We start from the raw sequence: 25,735 nt of genomic DNA, 5'->3' as shown, positions 1-25,735 counted from the left end.
CTACGTTACGACTTACATACTGATCCAAAAACAAGAGCTGACCTGTTACATGTGAAAGTGAGAGATGAAACCTTTTCTCAAGCAAAACTTTCACATCCAAAAGAGACCAGAAACAGAGATAGAGAAACGGGGATGGCTCGTACTTTCATCCAGGAGAGAGAAAACAGGACGTTTTCAGAAGGTCCGTGTGAAAGCGAGAGTCGAGGGGAGGTGGAGGGTTTGAAACTAGCACATGCTGCGTGGACTCATGATGGCGAAAGACTGTCCTCCAACCAGACGACCAGGGTGTTAGTCACTGAGGACCCGGCCTGCTGAGCTGCTCAGTATCCATCAGCTTTTCAGAGGTGCCTCTGCATCGCTGACCTCTGACCTCTGCGTGAAGGTTTACAGAAATGATTTATCCTGCCGTCGCTCTCCATAACTTGTCACACAGATTTTTTCAAATTGCATCACTGTCCTCATACAAAGCAAACAGACAGTTTACGACAACAGCTAGCTATGAGGCTACCTCGTATAGCTACCTGTTAAACCCACTCAGCATTGTAAACAACATGACGCTCATGTATTTGACTAACACAGTTATCAAAGCAGCATTCAGTCATACGAGAATCATGCAAGTACATAAAGGAGCTGAGCCGCTTCAAGCGCTGCGTTCAATACATATTCCAACACAAAGAAGTGTTGGAAAATGGTCATCCGTGCTGCGAAGCATGTTTACAGTGTGCTGAAATGGCCAGAATGTGAACAAACTGTAAATCCCCTTCAGTGACATTTCCTGTAAACCCTGAAGCTCGTCCATGTCGGCTCTCAGCGTGTGTCAGGGTGAACACGTTTACGTGCACGCTTGTTTTCTGGCAGCTTTTTGGAGCATCTCATTTGTGCGTGTCGTCTGAAGAAATGTTCCTTTCCCGCTTTTGAGGGGTCTGTCCACTCTCACTGTTCATCTGTCTCTCACTGTGCTGCGTTTTACATCAGAATGTATTTTTAACTTTTATCTTTCAGTAAGTGTGAAGCAGTTTGTGATGTAAAAAGTGCTTTATTATTAAAGCTTTGCTTACTTACACTTCAGGTGGCCCTAAAAAAAGGTTTGAGAAACAGTGAACACTTCATTCAGGTTTTACTGCTGTCTGCACAAGTGCACCTTCAGATTGGGTCACAATTTACAGCATTTAGTCAGAAAAACAGGAAATATGACGATAAGGAGTAGAATATGAATCTGAATATCACGTGTCTCTGTGTCCACGTCCAGCAGATGACAGTGTCCAGCAGCCAGAGGGATCATCCTCTACTGTGTTTGTGCTTTCTTCACTGATGCATGAAGGATGACAAAGATTTGATTAAATCAATGTGACACTTTACAGCAGCTGAGCAGTGCATGTTTGTGCCGTCACAGATAAGTTTGACCAGTTCTGGGCCATGAACAGGAAGCTGATGGAATATCCCACCGAGGAGGGAGGCTTCAGATACATCCCATTCAGAATATACCAGGTAACACACACACACACACACACACACACACACACACACACACACACACACACACACACACACACACACACACACACACACTCCTTGTCCTTTTCATTGGGTCAGCAGCTTTTGAGCGTCCCGGCTGTTGAGAGCCGAGCTGAAGTTTGCCGCTCAGCCCAGCAGATGTTGCCAGATGACTGTGCAGCAGCCTGTCTGATGCTGCCTCAGCGTGGAAATCACCTCCAACCACACACAGCTCATTCAGTCCAGTAACTTACTGCTCTCTACAGTCATGATCTATTCAAAACATGCAGCTGGAAGGAAGTGATGAAGAGCGCGCTTTCCTTCCCTCTTTGTGTAAAAATCCAGGTAGTCGTTCCTGTTCAGCTCGTGGACCAGGATGAGTAAAACGTGTCTCTCTGGCACCCACACACACCCACACACACCCACACACACCCACACACACACACCTGCAGACGCTCTGAATATCAGCTAAAAAAACTGTGTAACTGAGGAGAGTGTGACTTGACTCTGCTGAACAATGTTCGCCTGTTGTTGTATCTGAGTTTATCATCCAAATCTAGCAAAAACAAGCAACAGTGCGTTCATGGCTGTCATTGTACACGCTGTGAGATGAGTCAGTGTCTGAGACCGAGCTGCTTTCTTTTTGTTTGTTTGTGTTTTGGGTAATTCACCGTCCTCTGCTTCTAACGAAAGTCATGGATTAACTTAGCTTGATAACCTTCTTTTGTTTTTGAACAAACGTCCATTAAGAGGAACATGAATTCTGTATATTTGCTCGTGAGCAGCTGCTTTTCTCTGATAAAACTCTCAAACACCATGAAACAAGTGCTGTCTGTCAGAGACGTGCTGGACCTGGTTCTGCTCTGGTGCCTTCGAGGTTGTTCATCACTCTCTGTACATTTGATACCTGTGACTCTCCCGCTTTGTCTGTAATTCCTCTGAACCGAGGTGAGGTGGTGGGTGAGCCTCAGGGTTCAGTCCGGGATCAGGAGGCGGAGGCAGACGTTTCCGACAAGCCTCCAGCTCTGTCCTGAGTCAGGTGAAATTCCCGTTGGAGGACAAAGAAAAAAAAAGAGGAGATGAATAAGCAGCTGATTCTCACCTGGAAAACATTAGCACGCTGCGAGCCAGACAGCGGGGGAAAAGTGCCACGCTTTGAGTCCCGTGCTGGGGGTTTCTGTGCACATCAGGAAACGCTGGTAAAGTGTGGAGAATTCAATTCGTGACAGCTTCCAGAGCGTGGAGCGCTTCAGATCGCACAGAGTGACAGAAAAGGCTTTTTTCCCAATAACGCTTGGCACTGTGAAGGGATCATCTAAAGCAACAGTGTAATTAAATGTAATTTAGAGTCCTTTTAATGTTGCTGGACACTAAAGAGTCTCGTCCAATCCAGTCAGGGAAGCGGAGATTTGGAAAACATCTGGATCTTTGCAACAAAAACATGTTGACAGTCTGCTTTGAGTCTAGTGGCTGAATGTGGCCTTGATCTCGAGTCACAGAAAACAGAAAAGCCCCCCCCCGCCCCCCCCACTGTCACCGAGTCCTGCAAAGGCATTAAAACGCCCGGGCCTGTCGAGACAAGTTTGGAAAAATAGCGTAAGAAAACGGAGCAGCAAGCAGAAAATAGATACGGCTTCAGATGACTGAGCCGAGTGACATCTTATGAAACAGAAAGAGATTTGGAGACATTAAGAACAAAACAGGACTTCAGCGTGATGGTTGGCTGAAGAGTGAACTTTCCTACCGAGCGTATTTTTCCGTCGTCATATCTGCTGTGACTGCTGGTAATTTCCCACTGTGATGATTTATTATTGAGCGTGGCAGTTTTTAATGAGACCTGCTGGGCTCCACACATGGCTGCATTTACATTTTGCGCAACAATGAGGGCGGGCGTACGGCTGTCAATCACTGTCAGCGCTGACTGTTTTGCATGAAATCCAAAAAGCTCATAAATGCTTTTGTTTTTACTTTCACAGCTTCAGCGTGTAAATAAGCACATTTACACTTTGACAAAAACATTCTTGTGTTTGGCAATAAAAGGCAGCTCTTTAAAGTGGCCGACTGAAGCACGCAGCCTCACCGCGCCGACCCGCCCTCTCAGACATGCACTTGTTGCAGCCGTAAAACCGTGTCCCTGCTGGCGGGTTGGAGAAACCCAGACCGTTCCAGTTTTGGGTGTTTTTCACGGCTGAATTGAAAGTTTCCACGGACGTTTATGAGCCGAGCTGGTTTCACGACAACCGGAGTATCAAAGCCGTCGCAGCCTCACCACGTGACTTCCAAACATGTTGGAGGAAATAAGCATCATTCCTGAAAAGTCTGGCTTGTTTTGAAGATGATGTGGTTTTCATCCTGCAAACTGCTAAATATTTACAACCAGAGACGGCCTGAGTGGAAACTCAAACTGGCGGTTTTCTGTGGCACTTTTCGACTTTCACTGCCCGAAAGGCCTCACGGGTGTCAGCAGAGGTTTGAGATGTTTAGGAAAAACTTGAAACGTGTTGACTCAACATTTCGGACCTGAGCTGATGCAGACTTTTCAGGTCGGATTAAACCACTTTATTTGCGAGTAAACCCAAAGTGATTGCGCTTAACGTGCCAGAAGTAATCCGTCACAGGAGACGAGTGCACAGTTAGCATGGCTGTCAGCGTCCGTGCAGGAAGTGGCTCAGTAAACTGTGAGGGATGTTTACTGCGGCCAGTTTGGGCGATAATGTCACTGCCGGCCTTTGTTTTCTCTTCCGATAAGTTTGTCTAACCTGGTTGTTTGTTTACATCCCGTCTCATCGTCCGACTGCTGCTGTTTCTTGTTCTTTGCACTCAGATCTCATTTAACTTTGTGAGTTTAATCTCAATATTACTGCTAGCAATGAGGGCCAAAACTAAGAAAACGGAGCCAGTTTGTGATAAAGTGTCCAGCTACACGTCACAATAACAAACAAAAACAAACATGAGACTTAAAATCGAATGTAAAAGTTTCAAAGTGTGTATCAGAGCTCGTCGTTGCTCAAGAGAGAATCCAGTGTTGTGTTAGCCGGAGTTGTTGCGGCAAGACCAAACAAGATGCGACCAAACCTGACGAAGACGCTCAGTTTGAGGGAAAGAAAGAGACTGAAGAGCTGGAAAAAGGTGAAGAGACGCTGAGAAAAACAAGGCAAACCAAAGTCACTGCGGTGACTGAGCAGGAGACAGAGGAAGATCCCCCCTCCCACACACACACACACACACACACACACACACACACACACACACGCACACACACGCACACACACTCCTTCAAAGCCAGATTGTGGTCTTTAGTGTAAATAACATGTGCTGTGTTTGATGCAGACAGAATTAATGACAACACTCAGTCCAAATAACAGAGGGCTCATTTCCGTCTGGCCTGCGCTCCTCATGGAGATGAAGACACCTCATGGGCATGGATGACATATTTGTGTGTGTGCGTGTGTGTGCGTGTGTTTCTGCCTTATGTTCTGAAGGATGAAAATGATTTGATCACCTCTCGTGTCCTGATATGAACCTCAGGTGCGACTTCCTTCTTGAAATCTCCCCACGTTTCTGTTTCTTTGCAAGCTCCTGTGTGTGTGCTGACCCGGTTCACACCTTTGTCTTTTTAACAATTCGGCGGCTTCCACTTGAACCTCCCGCATGTGTGTGTTACCGTGTGTGTGTTGGCGCGCATCAGCCCGCCGCGCCCTTTGCTCCGGCTGGCGGCGGAGCGTGTTTGGCTGCCGGTGCGTATTCCTGCTCCAGCAGTGACGCCACCGTGTGATTCAAAGAGCCGGAGGGGGCCGAGCGTCTCGCTGCACGGAAAGTGAAAATTACTGTCCTTCTTTAAAGAGCGCTTACATTGTTGCTGTACAGGTACACCTCTCTGTTCCCGCTCCGTGACTCAGCGCTTACTCAGAAACCCCCGATGCAAGAGCCGCAGCCCACCTCCAGCCGCCCCTGTGCTGCGGTGCTCTGGAAGCCGCCCGTTTCGAGGAATGTTTACAGCCTCCCAGATATCTTGTAATGGCTGGCAGAGACGAGGGGGAGGCAGTGACTGCGCAGACAATTACAAAACACGGGAATGCTGGAAACTGTTCGAGCCAGAGGCAACAGGTGACATGCCCGATGCCTTTACAGTAATGGTTTCTGTTGGAACCATGACCGTCAATGGAAAAGCTTCAAGTGTTGTAATGCTGTCTGCTACTGCCAAGCAGCTAAAAGGCTTACAGGGTTTTAGTGTTGTGTTGTTGGCAAACCATGCATCCACGCTCAGATGGAGGTTTAGTTTCATAATTAATTCTGTGTGTTTGAACTAGTTAAAACCTGGACAGATAAAACCAAAACTGTCTGCATGGCTCAATACAGTTGCAGGTTTGTAAATTAAAAAACTTTCATGAAAACGTCCTCATCGACGTGTCAGGCTTTGTGTGAAGGAGCTTTCTGGTTTGAGGGAAGATAATCTAATGAGTGATTAGTGATGTTTCTTCCTCTTAAGTGTAGAAGAAGTGGTCCCTCTGCTAACCCGTTGGAGGAGATGTCTGAGGATGAACGAAGTCCGTTAGGTCAACCTAGCGTGCAACATTGAGCGCTGAATAATTCAGAGCTCAATTCGGCGTCCCTTGATGGAGGTTGTCCTGTGCAGGTGTGCATTTCACCTTCTGAGAAAATGAAGACTGCTCCAGATGAGGCTAGAATTTTAATTTCTGAATGGATGGGCTCAGAGTTCAGTGGAAACGCTTTCTCTCAGCCCTCTCAACTCACGGAAACTCATATTGATTGACGCCCATTGTTTTACCATCAATTAGGCCGATTGAATCCCCTCGTCAATTAGGCGACGTCTTGAGTTCCGCTGCTCTTTTCACTCAGCGAGAGGGAGCCATCTCTTCTCACCCGAGTCCCGGTGACGCCTCGCTCTCTTTGTGGCGCCATGTGCTGCTGTGCCAGCTAAGGTGTCACGCCAGCTGAAAAGAAAGTGTCTCCGTCCAAGCAATATCACGCTTCTGTCCCAGGGGATCAATAGTCCCTTCTTTGTGTGGCGATCAGCTCAATTATTCATGGTTGGCTATTTAAAAATGCAACGAAGTAGCTGTCACTTAGCGCACTCTCTCTGCTCTGGCTCTCGCCGGTGATCTCGCACGAAACGCCGTGCTTCCTGTCAGTGACTCAGTCTTTCTGTGTAACCTGAGCGCTGGCTTCGCGCCTCCACTGTCACCTTCCCCTCGCCGGTTCGGGCCCGGCTCTGTGGTGTGTAGTTACCGCTCGGTTACTCGATCCCCGTCCTCGCTGGTTTCCTTTTCACAGCTCCATGATTAGGCCCTATTGTGTGTCAGACTCTCCGTTTGACACCTCAGGTTGGGTATCTGCCTGCGCCGTCTTTCTCTCTGCGTCCACGACTTGTCCCACTGTCCTGCGCCGCTCAAACGTTAACTGCCTTCGGGGTTTGAATCCTCCTGAGCCCACCAACGAGGATCGCCGCTGACCACAACGAAGCCCGAAAAACGATGTCAAACTTACATTGAAAGTTTTCTTTTCCACATGTTTGGTGTCAGGTAGCGCACACTGTTCATTTTTACGTTGTGACCAGCAGGCTGGATGAATAATCTTATTCGGAAAGCAGTAATCATTTTTGCTATTGAAGTCTTTGAATTGCTGATGTGCCTGAGAGAGTCATCAGTCGAGTCACATTTTGTCAGTCCAGTCGATGCATTTTGGTTTTTTAGCTGCACCAAACCGGGTCTCAAAAGGACCACAAACCACGAAACTGACTGATGGAAATGGAGACGAGTGATTGAAATGGAGGGCAGCGTGAGGCCGGGCAGCGCGAGGCCGGGCAGCGCGAGGCCGGGCAGCGCGAGGGCGGCAGCGCGAGGCCGGGCAGCGCGAGGCCGGGCAGCGCGAGGGCGGCAGCGCGAGGGCGGGCAGCGCTTTTCATATTTGTAGTTAAGGCGTATTGAAGAACATCAGTAATAATGTCGAGTCTCTATAAAAACCAAAAGTACTGATTCATACAGTAGCCTGATCTGTGTCAGCAGTTCAGATCTTGCCTCAGATGTCTTTTTATTGGTTTTCTAATACTCAAAAAAACCTTCCCATGACTTTGTTGGTTTTGATTATGTTAATATGGTTGAAATCATCACTGAAACTCATGCCAGAGGATAACTTTTGGCCTTTTTAATTGTTAGAGGTCTTAAATTTTCACATTAATTGAGGTTTTTAGCCTCCAGATGTCACTGTGACGCTGATTTGACCGTGCCGCCCAGCCCACCACTCCCACTGATTCCACTAATTAATACCTCTTCAATCTCAACCAATTAGTGAAATTAGTCAGCGTGGTGTTGAAAGTGTGGATGCTCCTGAGTCACTGCGGCACACAGCCGACATCCCCTGAAGTAAAATCCGTGATTAGCCAATGACACTATAAGTCAGAGGCTGACAGCAGCTCCTGAGTGGCGTCCAGCGCCTGGCGCCTTGTCTCCTGCCTGAGGACACGGGTCACTCGGTAACCAGAACCACTGAATTTTTAACTGGACTCTGAAGTGATAGCGAGACTCTTGACGTTTACAAAGAACATGCGTGCTGACACACCAGAATCACGCTCAGGAGTTGGACATAAAAGAGGTTTTAGGACAACATGAAGCACAGGACCGGCTGTGACCAGTCCGGTAGATGTCACCTCGTTGTGGAGTGTTTATCTGAGGAGGGATGGAAGCCCTCACCCTAATATTGTGGCGTCCACCGTCAGATTAAGCTTAGACTTTATTGTATTTACCTGAAGCAGGTGTTCAGCATGCCTGTGTGCTGATGGACGGGATGGACGGACCTCTTTCCTAAGGTTAAGGGCAGCTTGTTGGGCTGCACAGACGTTGTGACGTACAGTTACTCATGACACCCTTTTCTGTTTAGACCTGCAGGGATGTTTTTGTGTCAGTTTGCTGAAGAGTAACCCAGTCCATCAGAAAACATTTGAACTTTTGGCGTCCCGCAGTAATCCGCAGTAATTATCTCCATCCGCCAATGGAGCTTGAAAGGTTTGGGAAGCGTGGTTTTAAGGCAGAGTTGCTCAATTTGTGCCAGATGTCAGATGTTTAATATGAACTTTGGTCGGCCGTGTCTACAGAGCATCAAAAATCTCCAGATTCCTCTTTCATTTTCACTCATTCAGCAGCCTGAACTTAAATTTCAAACGGTCCACCAGCCTGCAGGTTATTGTCCGTAGTGTGTGAGATTCAATCTGATCCAAACTGCTTTAGTTTCATCATCACTGAGGACAGAAACCTTTAAATGAATAATAAAAGCTGTGTAGAATTATGATTAATTATCTCAAGTCGAGTCAGTTTTATTTATAGAACCAAAAATCAGAAATTGCCTCAAAGCACATACCAACCTTCCCTGCATACGACACCGTCTGTCCTCCTGCTCTTGGCTCAAAATCCACTGTCAGCTCTGGACATAGTTTACCAGATATTTGTCTGCTGTCTGGCGGTAATTTCCCACCATGCTTCCCGCACCTCGCGCTCATGGAATGTTGTGGCTGCAGTTGTGCAGATGAGGGTCGAACAGTCATGAGGATGTTTGGTGCGTACGTCACGTTGTTTAGCTGTCCCATCATGACTTAGTCAGTTTACATTTCAGGCAGCGAGCGGTCGCTCTTACCCGGAGTGATTTGCGTTGCGGTCAGCAGAAGGACAAGCCGTAGCCCCTTCTGTGGACCTCCGCCGTGATCGGCAAGTAAGAGTTAGGAGGCCGCAGGTCAGCGTGACATCATTGTGACGGTGTGTCTCGGATTGCAGATGTATTGTATACAGATCGGGGGAAAATAAATCAGGAAAGATGGAAGACCGGAGAGGTGGTTGCAATGTCTTTGCCATCAGGTTTTAAGGGTTACTTGTGGAGCAGCAGGGTGACTGATTCTAAAAATCCACTGAGCAAAGCCAACAGTTTGTGTCCTTGAGCGAAACACTCGAGCATTTCCATGACCTCCACTCTGTCTGTGGAGCAGTGAAAGACGAACAGCAGTAGAGAATATCACATGATTTCTACGTTTAACTCCACCATTCTCTCCATCTGAGTTTCCAGGAGTGCCGGAGGTGCTTTCAGTCTGCGTAGAAGCTGACTTTCTGGCCGAGCGGCTGTTAATGACTTCCAGATTGATTCTGATCAGTAAAACATGTCAGCGTCACATGTAACATCTGTCGAAATGTTACCGATTGCTAAATATCAAATTCTGTGCAGCGGGGCTCATCAAAGCACCGCGTTCCCAGCTCGGCTCACGCAAACTGTGCATTCACAGCGTTTGCGTGCAGACTGGCGAGGGTTCTTCCCACTGTTTTAACCTCGTGAACTGTGTTTATCACCTTAGAATTCCCCCTTATGTTACATCACCTGAAACCGTCCCATTTACAGGATATTTTGCCTGCTTTTTCCAGCAATTCCTCGAGTTGATGTCACACGTCTGAATGAGTAAAACCTTTGAATGCTGAACGATTCTTTTTATGGCTGCACCATAAAATCAAAGAAACTTTCCCATCCATCCCATATCCTGTCAACAGTACACACTGGTTTCTTGTAACAGTGACTAAGATCCTTGTGTCACCTAAACACAGTAGTTTTAGTTACATAACTTAACCAGAACTCTGAGCACACGAGCAGTGCCACAGCAGACGCAGCCAAACATGGTTGGTTGAAATCTGTAATATCATCAACCACCATCTACAGCAAATTAAAATAATAAAATAAAGAAGAAGAGTCAAAGCGTCACGTTCACATAAAGAAGACAGAATAAGATAAAAACATGGAGAGAAATGAACGTGACATAAGAAGGAGAATAAAACCTGTTTAGTAATAACAGTAAAGACAAGATTAAATAAGGACGAAAGCAGAATAAAGAGAATAACATAAGATGGAAAAGGAAACCCATAATAACATACAGTTAGAAATACATAGAACGCATACAATGAAGAAAATACAACAGTTTAAAAGAAGTGCTGCAGTGCATGAGAGCTAGGACCGTTGTTTTAGAAGATATTTGGACATAAATGAGTCTGCAGACGTTAAATTAGCGGTCACTTGGCAGCACAGCACGGTGTGGTCAGGAGTGAGGAAGGAGACAAAGCGTCGTCCTGACGCGAGGGACAGCGGGTGAGAAAAAGCTGATATTGGTCATTTTAGAGGACAAGTGACAAACAGTCTGTTTGTCTTTATGTGTCCCATCAACAGCAATCAGCACCTCCCCATCTGAGCTCCAGATACGCTAACAAATGTTCATCTTTCTTTCTCCCATTGCTTTCATGTCCTCCATCATAAAGCAAGCTGTGACTGAGAGCTGCTGTGTGCAGTTTACTGGACGTACTGAACGTCTGACTCCGTCCGTTTGGATACTGAGAACATGTAAAAACGCTGTAGCAGTTCTGTTTCTTCAGTCGTCTGCTTCACTCGTTGCGCTGTGGTTATACATTTGTGTCGCTGTGCTTGTTAATTTGCCGTGCTCTGTTTCATTGCAGACGATGAGCGACAGGCCGTTCATCCAGAAACTGTTTCGCCCCGTTTCACCTGAAGGCAACGCGCACACGCTTGGCGACCTGCTGAAAGAGATGTACCCGGCGGCTTTACCGAATGACGGTACGTCTGCACACACACACACACACACACACACACACACACACACACACACACACACACACACACACACACACCGCTGCAAACAGGGTCGAAGCCAACAGTGTATCTTTAGTGATCTGTGCTCATCTCTCACAAGAAGAAGAGTAACTGGGCCACATTTTCACTCTCAGACCAGCTCCAGCAGGAAGAAGTACGGCAGCTGCCATGTTTCAGTTTTGTTTTTTTGTCGCATAAAGTCTCTCTCATCTTCCAGAGTGAGAGGAGAAAAGAAGCACCTCTGCTCTCCTCTGTTTTATTTACAAATCCACGCGAGGCATGTCAGAGATCCACTCCCTCAGATAATACGCCCACCGCGGGGGCTAGATGAGGGAAAACAGCGGCCGCTGCCAGAACAAGTGAGCAGAGATGTGGGAGGAGGAAACGAGATGAGTGGCAGATAGAAAGTGAGGAGACGTGAAGGGGGAAGAGAAAGAAAGAGAACTGCAGATGTGAGGTCAGAGCGCTCCAACGGGGCGAGGCGAAGACAGCTGGAGTCTAAACAGGTAGATGGACAATGTTTAGTTTAGTCCATCACAAACAAACAAAGTTCAATGTGTGACCCAGAGTGAACAGATCAGCAAACAACGGTCATCTAAAAAATAAGTAATAAATCCTTCAACGTCTAATCAGTGCAGAGTAAACGTTTCATTCCAGCCTCAGACGTCCTTAAACAGGCTGAATGAACCAAACCGGATCAGTTGAATGATTGTGGATGAACATCAAGAGCAGCGTTTGAAAAGACATTTATTAGTTAGAAAGAATAATTCTAACGTGCAGAAGAGGACTGGGTGCAAAATATCCCGATATCCACGTCAGTCCATCTGTGAACGGTGGGCCAAATCTTTTAATGTGCACACGGACAGCAGCTTGGCGTGCCGGCGTGGCAAAGAGCTGCAGCTGCGGCGGAGGTGTGGCGATAATGAAAGAAGAGATGAGAGGAGAGAGAGAGGGCGAGCGGCAGTCTAAACAGACAGTGTCTGCAGAGGAGGAGAGAGGAAGTAGATAAGGAGACAATAGTGTGTTAGGACAGAGGACCCGCAGGAGACTCACCTGCACGGAGGAGACAGGACCATTAACACCCCCCTGCCTCCTCCTCCTCTGTCTGTCTGCCCGCCTCTCTGCCTCACTTCACTCTCGCTCTGTGATCGTCCTGTTTACGTCTCACGCTCACTTTCCTGTGGTCTGCTGGATCCTCTGCAGAAAATCCTAAACTTTCGTCTTGTGAAGTATGACAGATCAAAAGGCCGAGTGTGAGACTGCAGTCAGTGTACAAACAGTTAATGCACTTTACTGTGCTGCACAATCAAGACACACTGTCGAATAAGCTTTACAAAGAGGAAGCAAAACGTTGGTCCCAGTCAGCGTTCAGTGCGTTTACATGCACTTAACAACCAGGTCACTCAATTTGGTTGAATATTGGGGTTTTTAGACATCCAGTTTCCAGTTTAAATGACTCTATTTCAATATGACTGGATGTTGAAATGCTGTTGAAAACAATGGTTTTAAAACACACAGGTACAAAGAGCTTCACACACACGAAAAGATGAAAATACATAAATGAGGTGGAAACATTACAGTGTAAAACACAGCGCAATGAGACAGACAAGACAAAAAAAAAGAAATAAAAATGAACCAACACAAAGACAAAGACATATAAAATATGTAATCATACGACTAAATCCTAGAATAGGACATTTATGAACATATTAAATACTTCTATCAATGTATTTCCACCTGCCAATGACCAAATCAGTGTTGACTGGGATGAATTACAGTTTGGGATTGGCCTGTTTGATTAAACACAGCTGGAAAAAGATTTTTATTCAATAAATCTTACATGATTAGTTGATTAATGATGATTAATGTTAATGAATTAGTGCTTTGGATACGATGCTTGGATCCACCTTCCTGTCTTCAGCCGGCCGTCGCTCTTGCGGCTGTGACCTCATAAAGTTACTGCAGGTCATCTGCCAAGCGGCCCAAACGAAGCGCGGCTGCTCTCCTGCTGAAGTGCTCTGTGTGAGTGAGTGTTAGACCTCTGCCAAAGATCATTTGTGACCAAAAAAACAAGCTCCGCTCCATTTGCGGCATCTGTAGTTCAACAAGGCCGAATGCAGTGAATGCTGCTGTCGTGATGTTTGTAGCCGAGGCTGTCAGTCTTTTTCCCAGCAGCACGCCTCAGAAAGCGTCCTTTGTAGAAGTCTCTGTCGTGGTCGTACAGCCCTGAGTTGGAACATTTGCAACCTGCCAAGTACATGTCTTTGTTTCTGGCATCAGGCAGCGTGAATTACAGGCATCAGCGGACGTCTCTGAGCAGTAACAGCTGCAGTACAAGGATGTTATTTAAGGATTCTTTTGTCTTTCTCATGGACAGTGTTTCTGACACTAATCCACTCCAGCACAGTTGTTTTAAATTAATCTTATTTACATTGTAGTTTTCCCAAACTTTAAGGTTTGCTGAAAATGAGTGAGACAGTCAGTCTCTTCATCTTTTCCTGCTCCCTTCTTTCTCTGTAGCTTCCCTGATCTTTCCTCTTTGATCCTTTATCGCTCTCTCAGGTGTAGTCTTCAACATCTTCCCTGTCTGTCGTGGACGTCTTTCATGTCTTTGACGTTAAGTCTCCGCTCTCCTCCTCCCAGAGGAGTCTGCCAGCCTGCCCGGCTGATCAAGGTGAAAGTGGCCCTTTTGTCTCTCGTCGTTTGTTTGGTTTCCACCTCTTCCTCGGCTGCGAGATGAGTGGAGTGATAGCAGGAGATTATGGCGGCGTGTTTGGATTAGAGAGGCCGGGACGTGTGTTCAGGGGCTGGGCGGGGCGGTGGGGTTTGGGGGGCTTTGCTGGTAGTATTGTTGGAGAGTTCAGAGGACTTTTTTTCTGCCGGGACCCCAACACAGAACAAAAAGACAATCTGGGGTGCTCCTTCACTCTGTGATCTTTCAGACATCAAATAACAAGCTTTTTCATACAATCCTTCCTCTGTTATGTCTGAGCGAGGATTGCTGTTGACCCCTGTGGGACCCAGAAACCAGTCGCTGCAAACAAATGGGGGTGGCTTGAATTAAGAGGACAAAGGAAGGGGAATCCCAAATCGTTCCCGAGCAGCGGCCAAAAAGTCTGCGCTGCCGTGAGGCTGTTGTTCCCCCCACGCTGCGGCGGAGAAACCTAAAACAACATGTTGCTGTAAGCGGCGGTCAGCGGTGACGGAGCTGCCTGTGAGCTGGCTCCTCTGAGCAGGTGTGCCGTTGAGCAAGGCTTTGGCAGGAGTTTGGCTTCGGCTCGCTGCAGAAATCACAGCCTGAGCGCTGACGGCGCCCACACACGACACGTGTGGTGACAGGCAGTTCTCGTAAGGAGCGCTTTTTCTTTTTCTTTTCAGGTTTTATCGGAGGCGAACCCGATCGTGAAAAACCCCCGCATTGATCACTGCCCGTGAATAATCAGAGGAAACCCCCCGCCCCGTCTCAACCCCCTCCCCCGCAACCCCACCCCTACCCCTCCCTCTTCTTTGAGTGACAAATCCAGGCGATGCTCTGAGCGTCCGACCGCCCCGTCCCTCCTCCTCCCACGCCTCCCCCCTCTCAGCCGCAGCTGTGGCAGGGCCCACTCGCGATTGGCAGGCTTCCCCGCGCAGGCTGCGCCCGGAGCCAGCCGCGTTAGCGCTGATCAAACGGGCCGGCTCGCCTCAGAGCCCGGAGGTGTGTGTTTCAGTGGCTGTTTTGATACAGCAGATAGCGGCTTAGGGTTCATATGCGCAGGCGTGCGAGATGTGCACCAGACAGGGGAATTCAGGATGGCTAGAAAGCCTCGAAGCAAGCCGCCTCACTCTATTGTTGATTAAAATGTGGTCGGCAGAGATCTGCTCAGATCTTTCTAATTATATCCAACTTTACTGTAAAAGGCTGCGAACGCTTTTCCTCATTTCACACAGACGTTTGGGGAAAGAGTTTCAGCTTTCTTCTGCGTGTTGAAATAGTGGAAAGTTTGCAGAACATCTTAATATCCTGTGATATCTTCATATTTCAGAACTGATCAGTGATATTAACAGTATTTATATTCGTAGTACTGTAGATGTAAGAAATGTCCAGTCATGTGTGTAGTTGTAGCCTCAGATCAGAAACATTTAAAAAGTCAAATCGACAGATTACAGACTCATTACTGACTAACAAGTTTGTCTCTTCACACATCACACACTCTGTTCTGAGACCGGCTCACGAAAAAACTCCAAAAATAGTGAAGTAAGATATCAAACCATCACTGCGGACTGAAATGTGTCTGCAGCACCAAAACCTGACAAGACGTTATTCTTTGATCAAGAGATTTCACATTTTTAGACTGTTTTAATTTGAAGTTCTCGTGTGGCTGCGTGTGAAGAGAACAGTGTGAGAGCTTTGTCTCCTTCGGTCAAAGGTCAAAGGTCTCATATCACAGGTGTCAAAGCATTTCAGACAGTATTCACGCAGACATTCAATATGTGTACAGAAGGACCAGGAGTAGAGTTACAATATGAAGAAACTGAAATCCAATAGTAGGTACATGAAAAGGGAACTGTGATATCAACTACTTCAAATACAGCGACTATTAGTATTATGTGTAATAGGTTTCAGACTAAGTGTAAAAGCCGAACTGTGTTTTTAAGTGTTTGGGATCACACACACACACACACACACACACACACACACACACACACACACACACACACACACACACACACATTCTGAGAAATTTCACAAACCCTGTGAAGTTGAAGGATAATGGTGCATCAGTGCTGGAGGCGTGCGATGTGCGATGTTGCTGCATGCAGGAAGCGAGCTGCAGGTTGAAATGTACGTTCTGAACCCGGAGGCGCTCAGCCGGCATCGGGCAGCATCATTTTATGAAGCGTCGCGCTGGGAAAGGTTGATGGAAACGTCAAAATTCACGCTGGTTACGCTGGTTGAGCTGCTCAGACGTGCTGAAGAGGAGGTGGAAAACCTTTTCCCAGTCAGCTCTGTCACTGCGATCATTTATTGGATATGATCAATCAGCTGTTTCGGCCTTCCTGCAGACCTCTCTCCCTTCTCTCCATCTTTGTCCTTCTTCTTCTCTGTTTATTGGTGTTCGGCAGATAACCGGTATTGTTTCCTCTTTGCGCCCTCTTCTTCTTCTATTGTCATTTTTACAGCCTTGCTTAACGTAGCCTGTCCGCCAGCGTCTGAGGAAACTGAGTGTTTGCACAGCCATCGACCCTGATTCCACAGGCTGGAAAACGATGGCGACATGTTGTAAAAACAGAATTCAATCATCTGTAGACGAGCTGCTCTCCTGCAGCGGTTTGGTGAAGTGTTCCTGAACGTCCCTCAGTGAGATCGCGTCGCAGCAGCTGATGGGAGCCGACAGGGAAACGCTCTTCTTCTTCAACCGCAGTCGAATTATCAATAAGTCGCTCGCATTGCAAAGTCGGAGCTGCAGTTTGGATAAAAATGGGCTAATTTTTCCGCTGACGCGCACACATTTGCACACACCCTGTGGTTGAGTCGTACACGACCGCCGGCCAAGACGACATGTTTTGTCAGCCAAGCGAGGCCAACCACTATTTAGGAAGACCGCAGGGCCGCGCTCTGCTCGCAGTCACACACGGTCTGACTGCACGGCTGGCGTCTGCTCAGACCCGCTGAGTCAATCGACGTCTGACGGACGGACGGACGGACGGACAGAAACGACCACTGGCTACTGGCCGAGTGACGGGTGGGCAGGAAGGGGGGGGTCCAACCTGCGTGCAGCAACATGAGAGAGACAACTGCTAAGAGCAAGCACTGATCATTTCCACTAATCATCAATCTGCTGGTTATTTGTTGTGATGGATCAATTAGTCCGTCAACAACATGTAAAAACAAACACTGTTTAAATTGATTGTTTGTCCGAGCAGCAGTCCAAAACCCAAAGATGTTCAGCTATGATGAGAAGAAGCAGGAGGAAAAGAGGCTCCAGCAAATATTGATCAGAAAACAGAATTTCTGTTGTGTGGCACAAACGCACGCCAGCAGCTTTATTGAAAACTCATGCTGCTCTCGTCAAGAGAACTGCAGCTGAACTTTTCCCACAGAAGAAGGAGAAAAAGAAGAAAATGTAAATGAGGTACATTTCCATCAAATAAACTGCAGCTCTGATTCTAAACCAGCTGTGACGCTGAGAAAAACACAAATAAAGCAGAACTTACTGATCCTTTTAGACAGAAACTGACCTGAGAACAGCTCAGAGTCAGTAGATTTAACATCTGAGCTCATCAGCTTCATCGATGTTTGTCTGAATCTGACGCAGCGACACGTTTCACAGACTGAAGGATGTGGAACGCTCCAGAAACACCTTCCACAGGTGAACAGGCTCAGTGGTGACAGGTGAGAGCATCATGATTGGGTGTGACTGGATGAAGGAGATGAACACATGAAGCTGCTGTCAGTGAACAGTTTGATTATTGATGATTGATTCTGGTTTGATTCAGCTTTAGTAGTTCATCATCAGAGTTGTTGAACTTGGTTTTTCACTCGCAGGTCAAAGGTCACAGTAGCGCAGTATCAAGCAGTTTAATGTAGGCTCATAAAAACATCCTGAACATCTGCGGTTCCTCTTTCTCTCCTTTAATTTCATCTCATGATGGAAGTTATTGACAAATGTCACAGCTGAGAATTTCTGAATAAAAATGGATTAAAAGCAGAAGTTTGGACCTCAGTCAGGTTTGGACGATGACAGATTTACAGTACGAGATAATTGAGGAAACAACAGGATGAAACAAAAGGATTTACGGGCTGGAACAATGGGCCGATGATTGAACACGCAGCAGTCGTTTGATCCTCGTAAACTCCAGCGCGGAGACGTTCGCCTGAAGCCGACCTCCCCCGCGTACCCACGCTGTTGTTGTGTGCTGGTTGGCCTCAGATGCAGTCGGTCCTGCTGTTAATGGTCAACACTGTGACGCTTTAATGAATCCCAGAAGTGAGCGTTAGTCAAACGGGGAAAACACCTCTTTAACTTTCTATTCCTGTCAAACATTCCTCGCCGTCGTCCTCTGGCTGATGCTTCCTGAAGCTCAATCAAACGAGCCTGAACTGAAGTCAGGTTAGGAAAGAAGACGGTCTGATGTCGTAAAGGCCGCCAACGTTTCCATCCATCATTTATTTAGACGTTTCCTGCTTTTATTAGACAGCTGACAGCAGCGTGGCCCCCGGGGGGCTTTGTTCATGGTCACGCTGCTAGCGAGGAGCGACAGTCTGGATAGGATTTAAACGCTCAGACTGTTTTCTGAAGTTGAGTCGTCCTCCTCATGGCAGGGTCCCGATGTGTCAAACTGGTGGGAAAACGTATGAACTACTGGGATTCCTGCAGATCGCTGTAAAATGCTGATCGCTCGCCGCAGTGAAGGAGAGTTCAGCGTCTCTGGACGCGGTCTGATGGAAGCTAGATGCTCTAAGATTTCTGGAAACGGTCAGAGTCTGTTTCCGCCTTCGATAACGTGAAAGCACCGTCCGTCTGCCAAGTGCTGGTGAGAAAAACATTTCTCTGCGCCGTCTCAGATCTGTGGCTGAACAGACTCAGCTGCTCTGATCAGTCGCGGCGTCAGAGCGACGATGACGACCAGAAACCAAATCCTTCAAACATCTCCACGACCCACACAAGTGTGTGTGTGTGTGTGTGTGTGTGTCCAGGTGCAGGTGGCTGATGCCATGACCTGCAGTCGTGTGTATTTGAGTGGATTGTGTGGGTAGGGGTGTGTGTGTCAGGGGCGTGGCCCATTGTGAATTTCCCGTTTGTCATAGTGAGACTGTAGCACCTACTCCGCCCTCATCAGGCAGAGCCGGGGCTAAAGGTCAAAGATGGGTAAGAAACACCACCCAGAAGTGTGTGTGTGTGTGTGTGTGTGTGTGTGTGTGTGTGTGTGTGTGTGTGTGTGTGTGTGTGTGTGTGTGTGTGTGTGAGAGAGAGAGAGTGTGAGAACCAGAGAAAGTGTATTCTCACTCTTGCTGTCAGAAAGGCAGAATCACACCTTTTACTTTCGGTGTTTCTGAGCCAAAATGAGGCCTTCTGCGTGCTGCAACTCTGCTGTTGATTTCATCACCTGTTCCTCTTTTAAAGCAGCTTCACGGCCGTCCTCCGACCTTAAAGAGGCCAGGGCCAGCTAGAAAAACACCTTTTTAAAGAGGAAGGAACAGCGTGGATTGTATAAGATAAATAAAACAGTGAAACGATAAGAAATGATGAAGCTCAGAGAAAAGCTCCAGCAGCTCTGAATCCATTTCTACCCATCAGTAATGAAGTCCTGCTGATTATTGTTCCTCAAGTCATTTCAGAAATTAAATGTATTATTTTTATTTTAAATTATAAATTCAAATACTTGAATTTCTCAGCACTATTTTTTCTTTTACTGATTTATTTTCTTCCCATTCAAATGAATTCTCAGACTTTGAAACAGCGACTTCACGACACTTCAGCTAAAATCTTTCAAATCTCTCTATAGTTTTTTATTAGAGGTGCACTCATCATAGTTTTCTCAGCTGATTCACATTTCCAGTTTTTTAAAGTCTGATTTTCTTTTTTCAAAGAACTAATAACTGTTGACACGAACTTAAATTCTCTTGTGTGTTTGTAATAAAGCGTCGATCACGGCTGCAGCAGGATGCAGCAGCTTCTCTCGCTTTCACTCTAAAAATCTCAAAGCACAAATGAGATCCAGCTGAACATGAAATGTAGTTTATCAAACATGTTTTACTTTTCCAAAGGAAAACCGGTGCTGTAGATCTATAGAGTCGATTGACTGGTGCGCGGCAGGTTTTCGCTGCCTTCATCGCCTCCTCCAGCTCGTGTAGCGCTCCCCCGGCTGCTCCTCGACTCCCAGCCGTGCAGCTCGGCTTCGTCTGAGGTTCAGCGTGAGGCTGCAGAGCACATGAAAGTAACCGGCCTCCCGACAGGAAATGGCATCAGTGCAGAGATATCTTGAATTTTAGCTTCTTCTTCTTCTTCTTCTTCTTTTTTTTCGAGCTTGTGGCTCGGTGGTTTGAGTGCAGCAGCGCAGACAGGCGCTCGGCCTTCACTCCTCAGATGTCTCACTCTAAATATGCAGCTCTAACAAATTTAGCAGCTTAAATGAATAAAAGACTTTTTTTTAATACACCAACAACCAAGAAAGGCTCATTCACTGCGACCACCAACAAATGAAATGAGGTCAGCGGTAAATCTTCACACACTTTCTGTGTTTTGAGTCTTTTATTTAATTGTTGTCATCAGCTGGCTTCCTCCTCTCTTCGTTTCTTTACACTCGGCAGCAGAAATCAGTGAACTCCTCACCTCGCGCTTACACCTCTACAACCTCTGCCCTCCCAAAAACCAGTCAGATTAGCCGCTAAAATAAAACACCCTTTCCTTTTCAGTCCTCCTCAAACGCCACGCCACGCTTCACCCTCCTGCTCCGCCTGTGAGCCGCTGCTGCAGCATGAAGATGTCAGTTTACCTGTTTAATGTGACACATTCAGCTTTGTTTAAAGTGAAGCAGCCGCCGTTTGAAAGCTGCCAAAATTTTGTATGAAATAGATAATTATAGGAATGAAATCAAATGATCGGTACAACTGGTGAATTCGCAGTATTAATTTTTCAATTCCGGCCTCCACCAGCGGAGGCAGCCCACCTCTTCCACCCACCTCTGGCCTAAATGTGCACATCTGTAATTTTCAGATGAAAGCTGCGCTGAGCTCATTGTTTCCTGACATCAGTTTCTTGCACGTAGCCGTTTACCATCCAGTAAACAGGTGTAGGGTGGAGCCGCTTCTCAGACCGTCAGTTAACGCTCTGCCTCAACCGTCCTCCTGATATTACGTGGAGCCAAATGTCATGTATCGGTGGGTGAACGAGGACGGCCTGTGTGTGTGTGTGTGTGTGTGTGTGTGTGTGTGTGTGTGTGTGTGTGTGTGTGTGTGTGTGTGTGTGTGTGTGTGTGTGTGTGTGTGTGTGTGTGTGTGTGTGTGTGTGTGTGTGTGTGTGTGAGTGAGTGAGGTCAAGAGTGAGAGACAGGAAGAGGCCCGTCACCGTCTGTCTTTCTCACGCACATCATTTAGGACGTTTAGCCGCAATTAGCCAGAAGCTAACACGTTTCTTCCAAATACTAAAATATGTCATTTTTAATTTAATATATTAACTGTTAATAAATTGAATATTTCTAAATACATTTCAGACCTAAACTAAAAGCACAGACTGACACCTGAACCTCCTCAGCAGCCAGGCTGCAGCTGCTTTAACTGTTTCCACATTAATTAACATGTTAAACACAGTTTCTGTTCTACAGCTCAACAAAACCTTTGTCACTTTCCGGCTCGTTCGCTGCAAAACTGCAAAAATATTTGTCTCGAAACATGAATCAAGACTGATTGTGAGATTAAATTCTTGACTTCTAGTGAAGTTAAAGTCAAATGTAGACAGATAAAATCACTTCAGATGGCATGAGAAACAAGTTCAGCCGCCCGACCTCACCTGCACATTTTTAATTAAAAAGAAAAGAAGAAGATGAAGGTGGACATTTGAGGCGTTTTGTCATGAACAGAAAATGTTAAGAACCTGTGTGCGAGCAGGATGTGAGAGCTGCAAGAAGTCCTGAAATGATCATAACCTCCGTTTTTAATGTTAAATAGAGCGTGAAATGCTTCTGTATTTAATCCTCAAAAGCACAGAGGGAGATTTAAGTCAGTCATCAGTCCACAGTTAAAACAATAAATGAGTAAGAATTTAGAAATAATATGGATGAAAATGTTTATGAATAGTAAACAATAATAAATATAAATCTAAATAAATAAATATAAGTCTTAAAATGTGTGAAATTATGATTTTAGTTCAAAGCTTTTAATTACAACAACATTTTATTGTCAGGTGGAATTTTAAAGGTCACATTTTCTGATACATTTTAATTTTATTAAATTAATTGATCTGATCCAAGTGGTTAATTATTATTTTGACATTTTCGTGGCATTTTCTTCCTCTGTTAGCGATAGGGGAGGCCAGCATTTCAGGACTGGACCAGCACAAAGTTTGTGGCCTGTGAGAGACAGGAAAAAAAAACTTTAGTCCTTGGTAAGACTGGATCCTACGTTTCCCATAATCCATCTCTTCCGTGCATCCTGCCTCATGTCGTTCTGGCCTCACACCCTGCTTGTGACAAAGGTTTTAAAGGACGTTTCAGGCTCGCTGAATGTCAGTAAATCACCATAAATGTGCACATCACACGAGCCCGGAAGCTGCAGAAGGTTGAGAGAGCGGCTGCTCATAACGGGCCTTTCGGGGGTGGGCGGGGTCAGCAATGGGGGCGTGGGGGGGCGTTCTGAAACTGCAAGAGTGTCAGAGTGAAAGTAAAAAATTGGAATCCAGTCAACGACGAAGTCAGAGACGATCAACTGTCAGCGCTGCGTCGTAACTGAAGCGTCGACCTCGTACTTTCTCTCACCACAGCAGCGCCGAGCGTCTGATGTGGTCGCTCTCACCTCATGCAACCATCGCTCTTCCTCTTCGCTCTCCACTTCTCTCTCTTTTTATTTCCTCTTTCTTCTGTTCATTTCTGACATAGGGCCTCCTTTCCTCATTTTCTCCTTTCCTCCTCTTCGTCTTTCTTACTTACTCCTCTCATCTCTACCACTCATTCCTCCCCAAGCCTCCATCTCTCTCTCTCTCTCTCCCTTTCGTTCTTATTTCCTCCTCTTTCTCGCTTTTCCTTTCCTCTTTGTCATCTATCTTCTCATCCTCCTCCCTCCAATCTTCTTTTTCTTCCTTTTTCTCTCCTGAATCCTTCTTCTCTCACATTTTTTGTCTTACTCGTCTAAGTGAAATAAAAAAAAAACTGCATTTATGCAGCACACCTTCAGTAAAACATAAAAATATAGTAAAAATATGAAAGAACAGAGCGCAGGTGAGCATAAAAACAACGACCAGCTGATTCAGGTGAAGTGAATTGTCCTTCTCTCTCTCCGTCAAGGTGAGCCGAAGCGTTACCAGGTGGTGATCCACGGCATCGAGCCGCTGCTGGAGACGCCGCTGCAGTGGCTCAGCGAGCACCTCAGCCACCCGGACAACTTCCTGCACATCAGCGTCATCCCGGCCCCCACCGACTGAGGCCACGCCCACCGCACCTCACTGTCGCCGTGACGACCGACTGGCCGACCCGGCTGCGTCACTCTGAACACGGGAACGCTCAACGGTGGAAACTCTGAACTAACAGACTCTAACGAGAGGAGCTCAGAAAGGATGAACAGAGGATGAGGAGGAGGCGACAAACCTCCTCCTCCATCTTGTCTTTCTACTCCTCCTCCCACTTCTTCTACTCCTCATTTCTGCTCAGAACGCTTGTTTATAGGACGCGAGGATGAACGGACGCGATCAGGCAAAGAGCCGGGCGAATGAGCAAAGCTCCTTTTTCTACTCTGCTGTCTCGCTCCTCCTCCTCCTCCTCCTCCTCCTCCTCCTCCTCCTCCTCTTCTCCACGGGAGCAGAGGAGGCGAACGGGTTCCTCGTTTTTCCATCCCGCCATACATCATTCCTCGCCTGGTCCGAGACGGAGACTGTCCTGTGGACGGGGAGACGGGATTGTCTGGGAGAAGCGTATGCAGTCCTGCTGAAGTTGCCTTAGTTCATGCAGTTTCATCATCGTCATCATCGTCATCCTCGCCGTCCTGCGCGGACGTGTGGACGCGTGGCGGTCCTCTGAGTTTACATCGCAGCCTGCAGACATTGATCATGTCCAGCAGCTTCTGGCGGTTTGTTTTTGACTGTTTACTGAGGATTTTCTGCCGGTTTGCTTGCTTTCATTAACAAAGGGAGCTGGAAGACGAAGAGGACGAGCTGTCTCGCAGCTCTGAGGGCAGTGATGGACACTTCTGTCCAGCTCTCGTGGGGTCGTGGTTTGACCTCGGCTTTATGTTTAACGTTTTCATCTTTACCTCGAGGAGACATTCCAGCTTCACACAGGTCGGCTCTTTCCATCCTTCAGTGGTTCACGCTCCTCTGCGGACTCTAAAAACCACGTCAGTCTGCACTTTTTCTTTACTCATTTTGTCGTCTTGCTTTCTTCGCGTTGTCTTCTGAGGGCGAAGCAGCCGAAAGCGTTCGGTTGGGGGGTGACGGAGGAAACGCTCCACACGTGTTTCCAATGGCAGGTGTTGATTTCTCTCCATCGGCTCGACGCCGTTCAGCTGCTTTACTGTCTGTTTTTGTCTGTTTTGGCTCGAGACGCTTCGTCTGCTGCCAGGCTTAAACGAGCATCTGGTTTAGTTTCATTTTAAGGACTCAGCTTCGATAATGAGACGGCAGGCACGATTAGCATCCAGTCTGCAGGCTGCTGGGGGTGTCTGACATGTCCCGTGTATGCTAACGTTAGCTGGAGGACAGACAGAAGCCTGTGAGCTTTGACAGAGCGCGAACGGTTCTGCAGGTTGGACAATAATCAATCAGCCACTGTTTGTTTTTTAAAGCTTTGTGTATCAGCATCTCGTCTTTTTTTTTTACGTCTGTTCATACTGAAATAAAATGACTTAACACGTTCAGCTGACACTGTTACCCCAAATGACTTTAAATAAAAGCGAGTTGATTCAAGTATTTCATGTCACAGAATGTCGTTCTTCGGCTTCGTTTGATGAGGAAACGCTTCTCTTTTCTCCGCAGTTACCTTCACTTTCCAGCAAGGTGAAGATGAAAATGAAATTGAAAATGTCTCCTTTGTGAGTTATCAGACCTGTGTGTCACCTAGAGTTTTTCAGTACCGGTGACGATGTGTTACCTGAGTTTCAGTACCAATACCAAAACAGCACTGCAGATGCATTTAAAAGATAACAAAAACAAAAATAAGAAGTTCCTCAGAGGCAGAACAAGAAGAGATTTGCGTAAACGTTAAAAGGGTCAAATGTGGATTCATCCGCCGCTGAAAATAGGTCCTGCTTTATTAATGTTTGCTAAAAACTGCAGTGCTGTTTCTGAGCCTTCTGAACAAAACATTTCATATATTTGTGAGGCCTTTCTAAAGATTTAGGTCAGACGCAGGCGAACACGATACCGTTTACGCTCGACTGTAACGCAAATGTCAACGAAACTTTAAGAAAACCTGAATTTATTTGCGTTTTCATCCACAGCTGCTGCACGAATATCAGCTGGTTCATGGAGATGAGCAGTAGGTGGCGCTAAGTCTCAAATCAGGAGCCGTTAGACCGAGAGGGTGCGAGGAGATGAACGGCCATGATGGAAATAAGGTCTTTCTGTGTGTGTCATGCGTTAATGTGAGGAAGGCTCCAGCCTCCTCATCGCTCCTCACAGTTCTGATGTCTCACCTGCAGACGTCTCTTAATGCTGCGGTCCCAGTTTGTCCCCGGTGTCCCCTCATGTTTTGCTCTTGTCTCACAGCCGTCCATCAGCGGTAGTCGTGCTCCCGGCTCACTGTTTGTGTTTCTGGTAGTTAATCACCTTCTGGTTTTTCTGTGAGCCTCCACCTCCATCCCCTGCACCCCCCTGGCACAGTGACCCTCCACCATCTCCACCATCTCCACCTCAGCTCCTTTTCCATGACGTCTTCGTAAACCTTCAGTCCAGCAGCTGAAGCT

The 25,735-nt window shown here is 46.8% G+C and overlaps 1 protein-coding gene across 2 annotated transcripts in view; it reads left to right on the top strand.

Annotated features, from left to right (window-relative positions):
• The window catches only part of atg5 (ATG5 autophagy related 5 homolog (S. cerevisiae)), a 29,824-nt gene extending 5,085 nt beyond the window's left edge, over positions 1–24,739 (top strand). For both annotated transcript variants that reach the window (XM_070965578.1, XM_070965577.1), the window contains exons 6-8: positions 1,394–1,488; positions 10,989–11,106; positions 23,125–24,739. In XM_070965578.1, coding sequence (XP_070821679.1) covers positions 1,394–1,488; positions 10,989–11,106; positions 23,125–23,261 — 350 coding nt within the window. In that variant the 3' untranslated portion in view covers positions 23,262–24,739. The remainder of the gene's footprint in view (positions 1–1,393; positions 1,489–10,988; positions 11,107–23,124) is intronic.
• The last annotated feature ends 996 nt before the right edge of the window (positions 24,740–25,735 follow it).

Source organism: Chaetodon trifascialis, chromosome 7 (assembly GCF_039877785.1).
Source record: "Chaetodon trifascialis isolate fChaTrf1 chromosome 7, fChaTrf1.hap1, whole genome shotgun sequence".
NCBI classification, from domain to species: Eukaryota; Metazoa; Chordata; class Actinopteri; order Chaetodontiformes; family Chaetodontidae; genus Chaetodon; species Chaetodon trifascialis.
The sequence above is the reverse complement of the archived record's forward strand: the minus strand, read 5'-3'. Positions and strand labels throughout refer to the sequence as shown.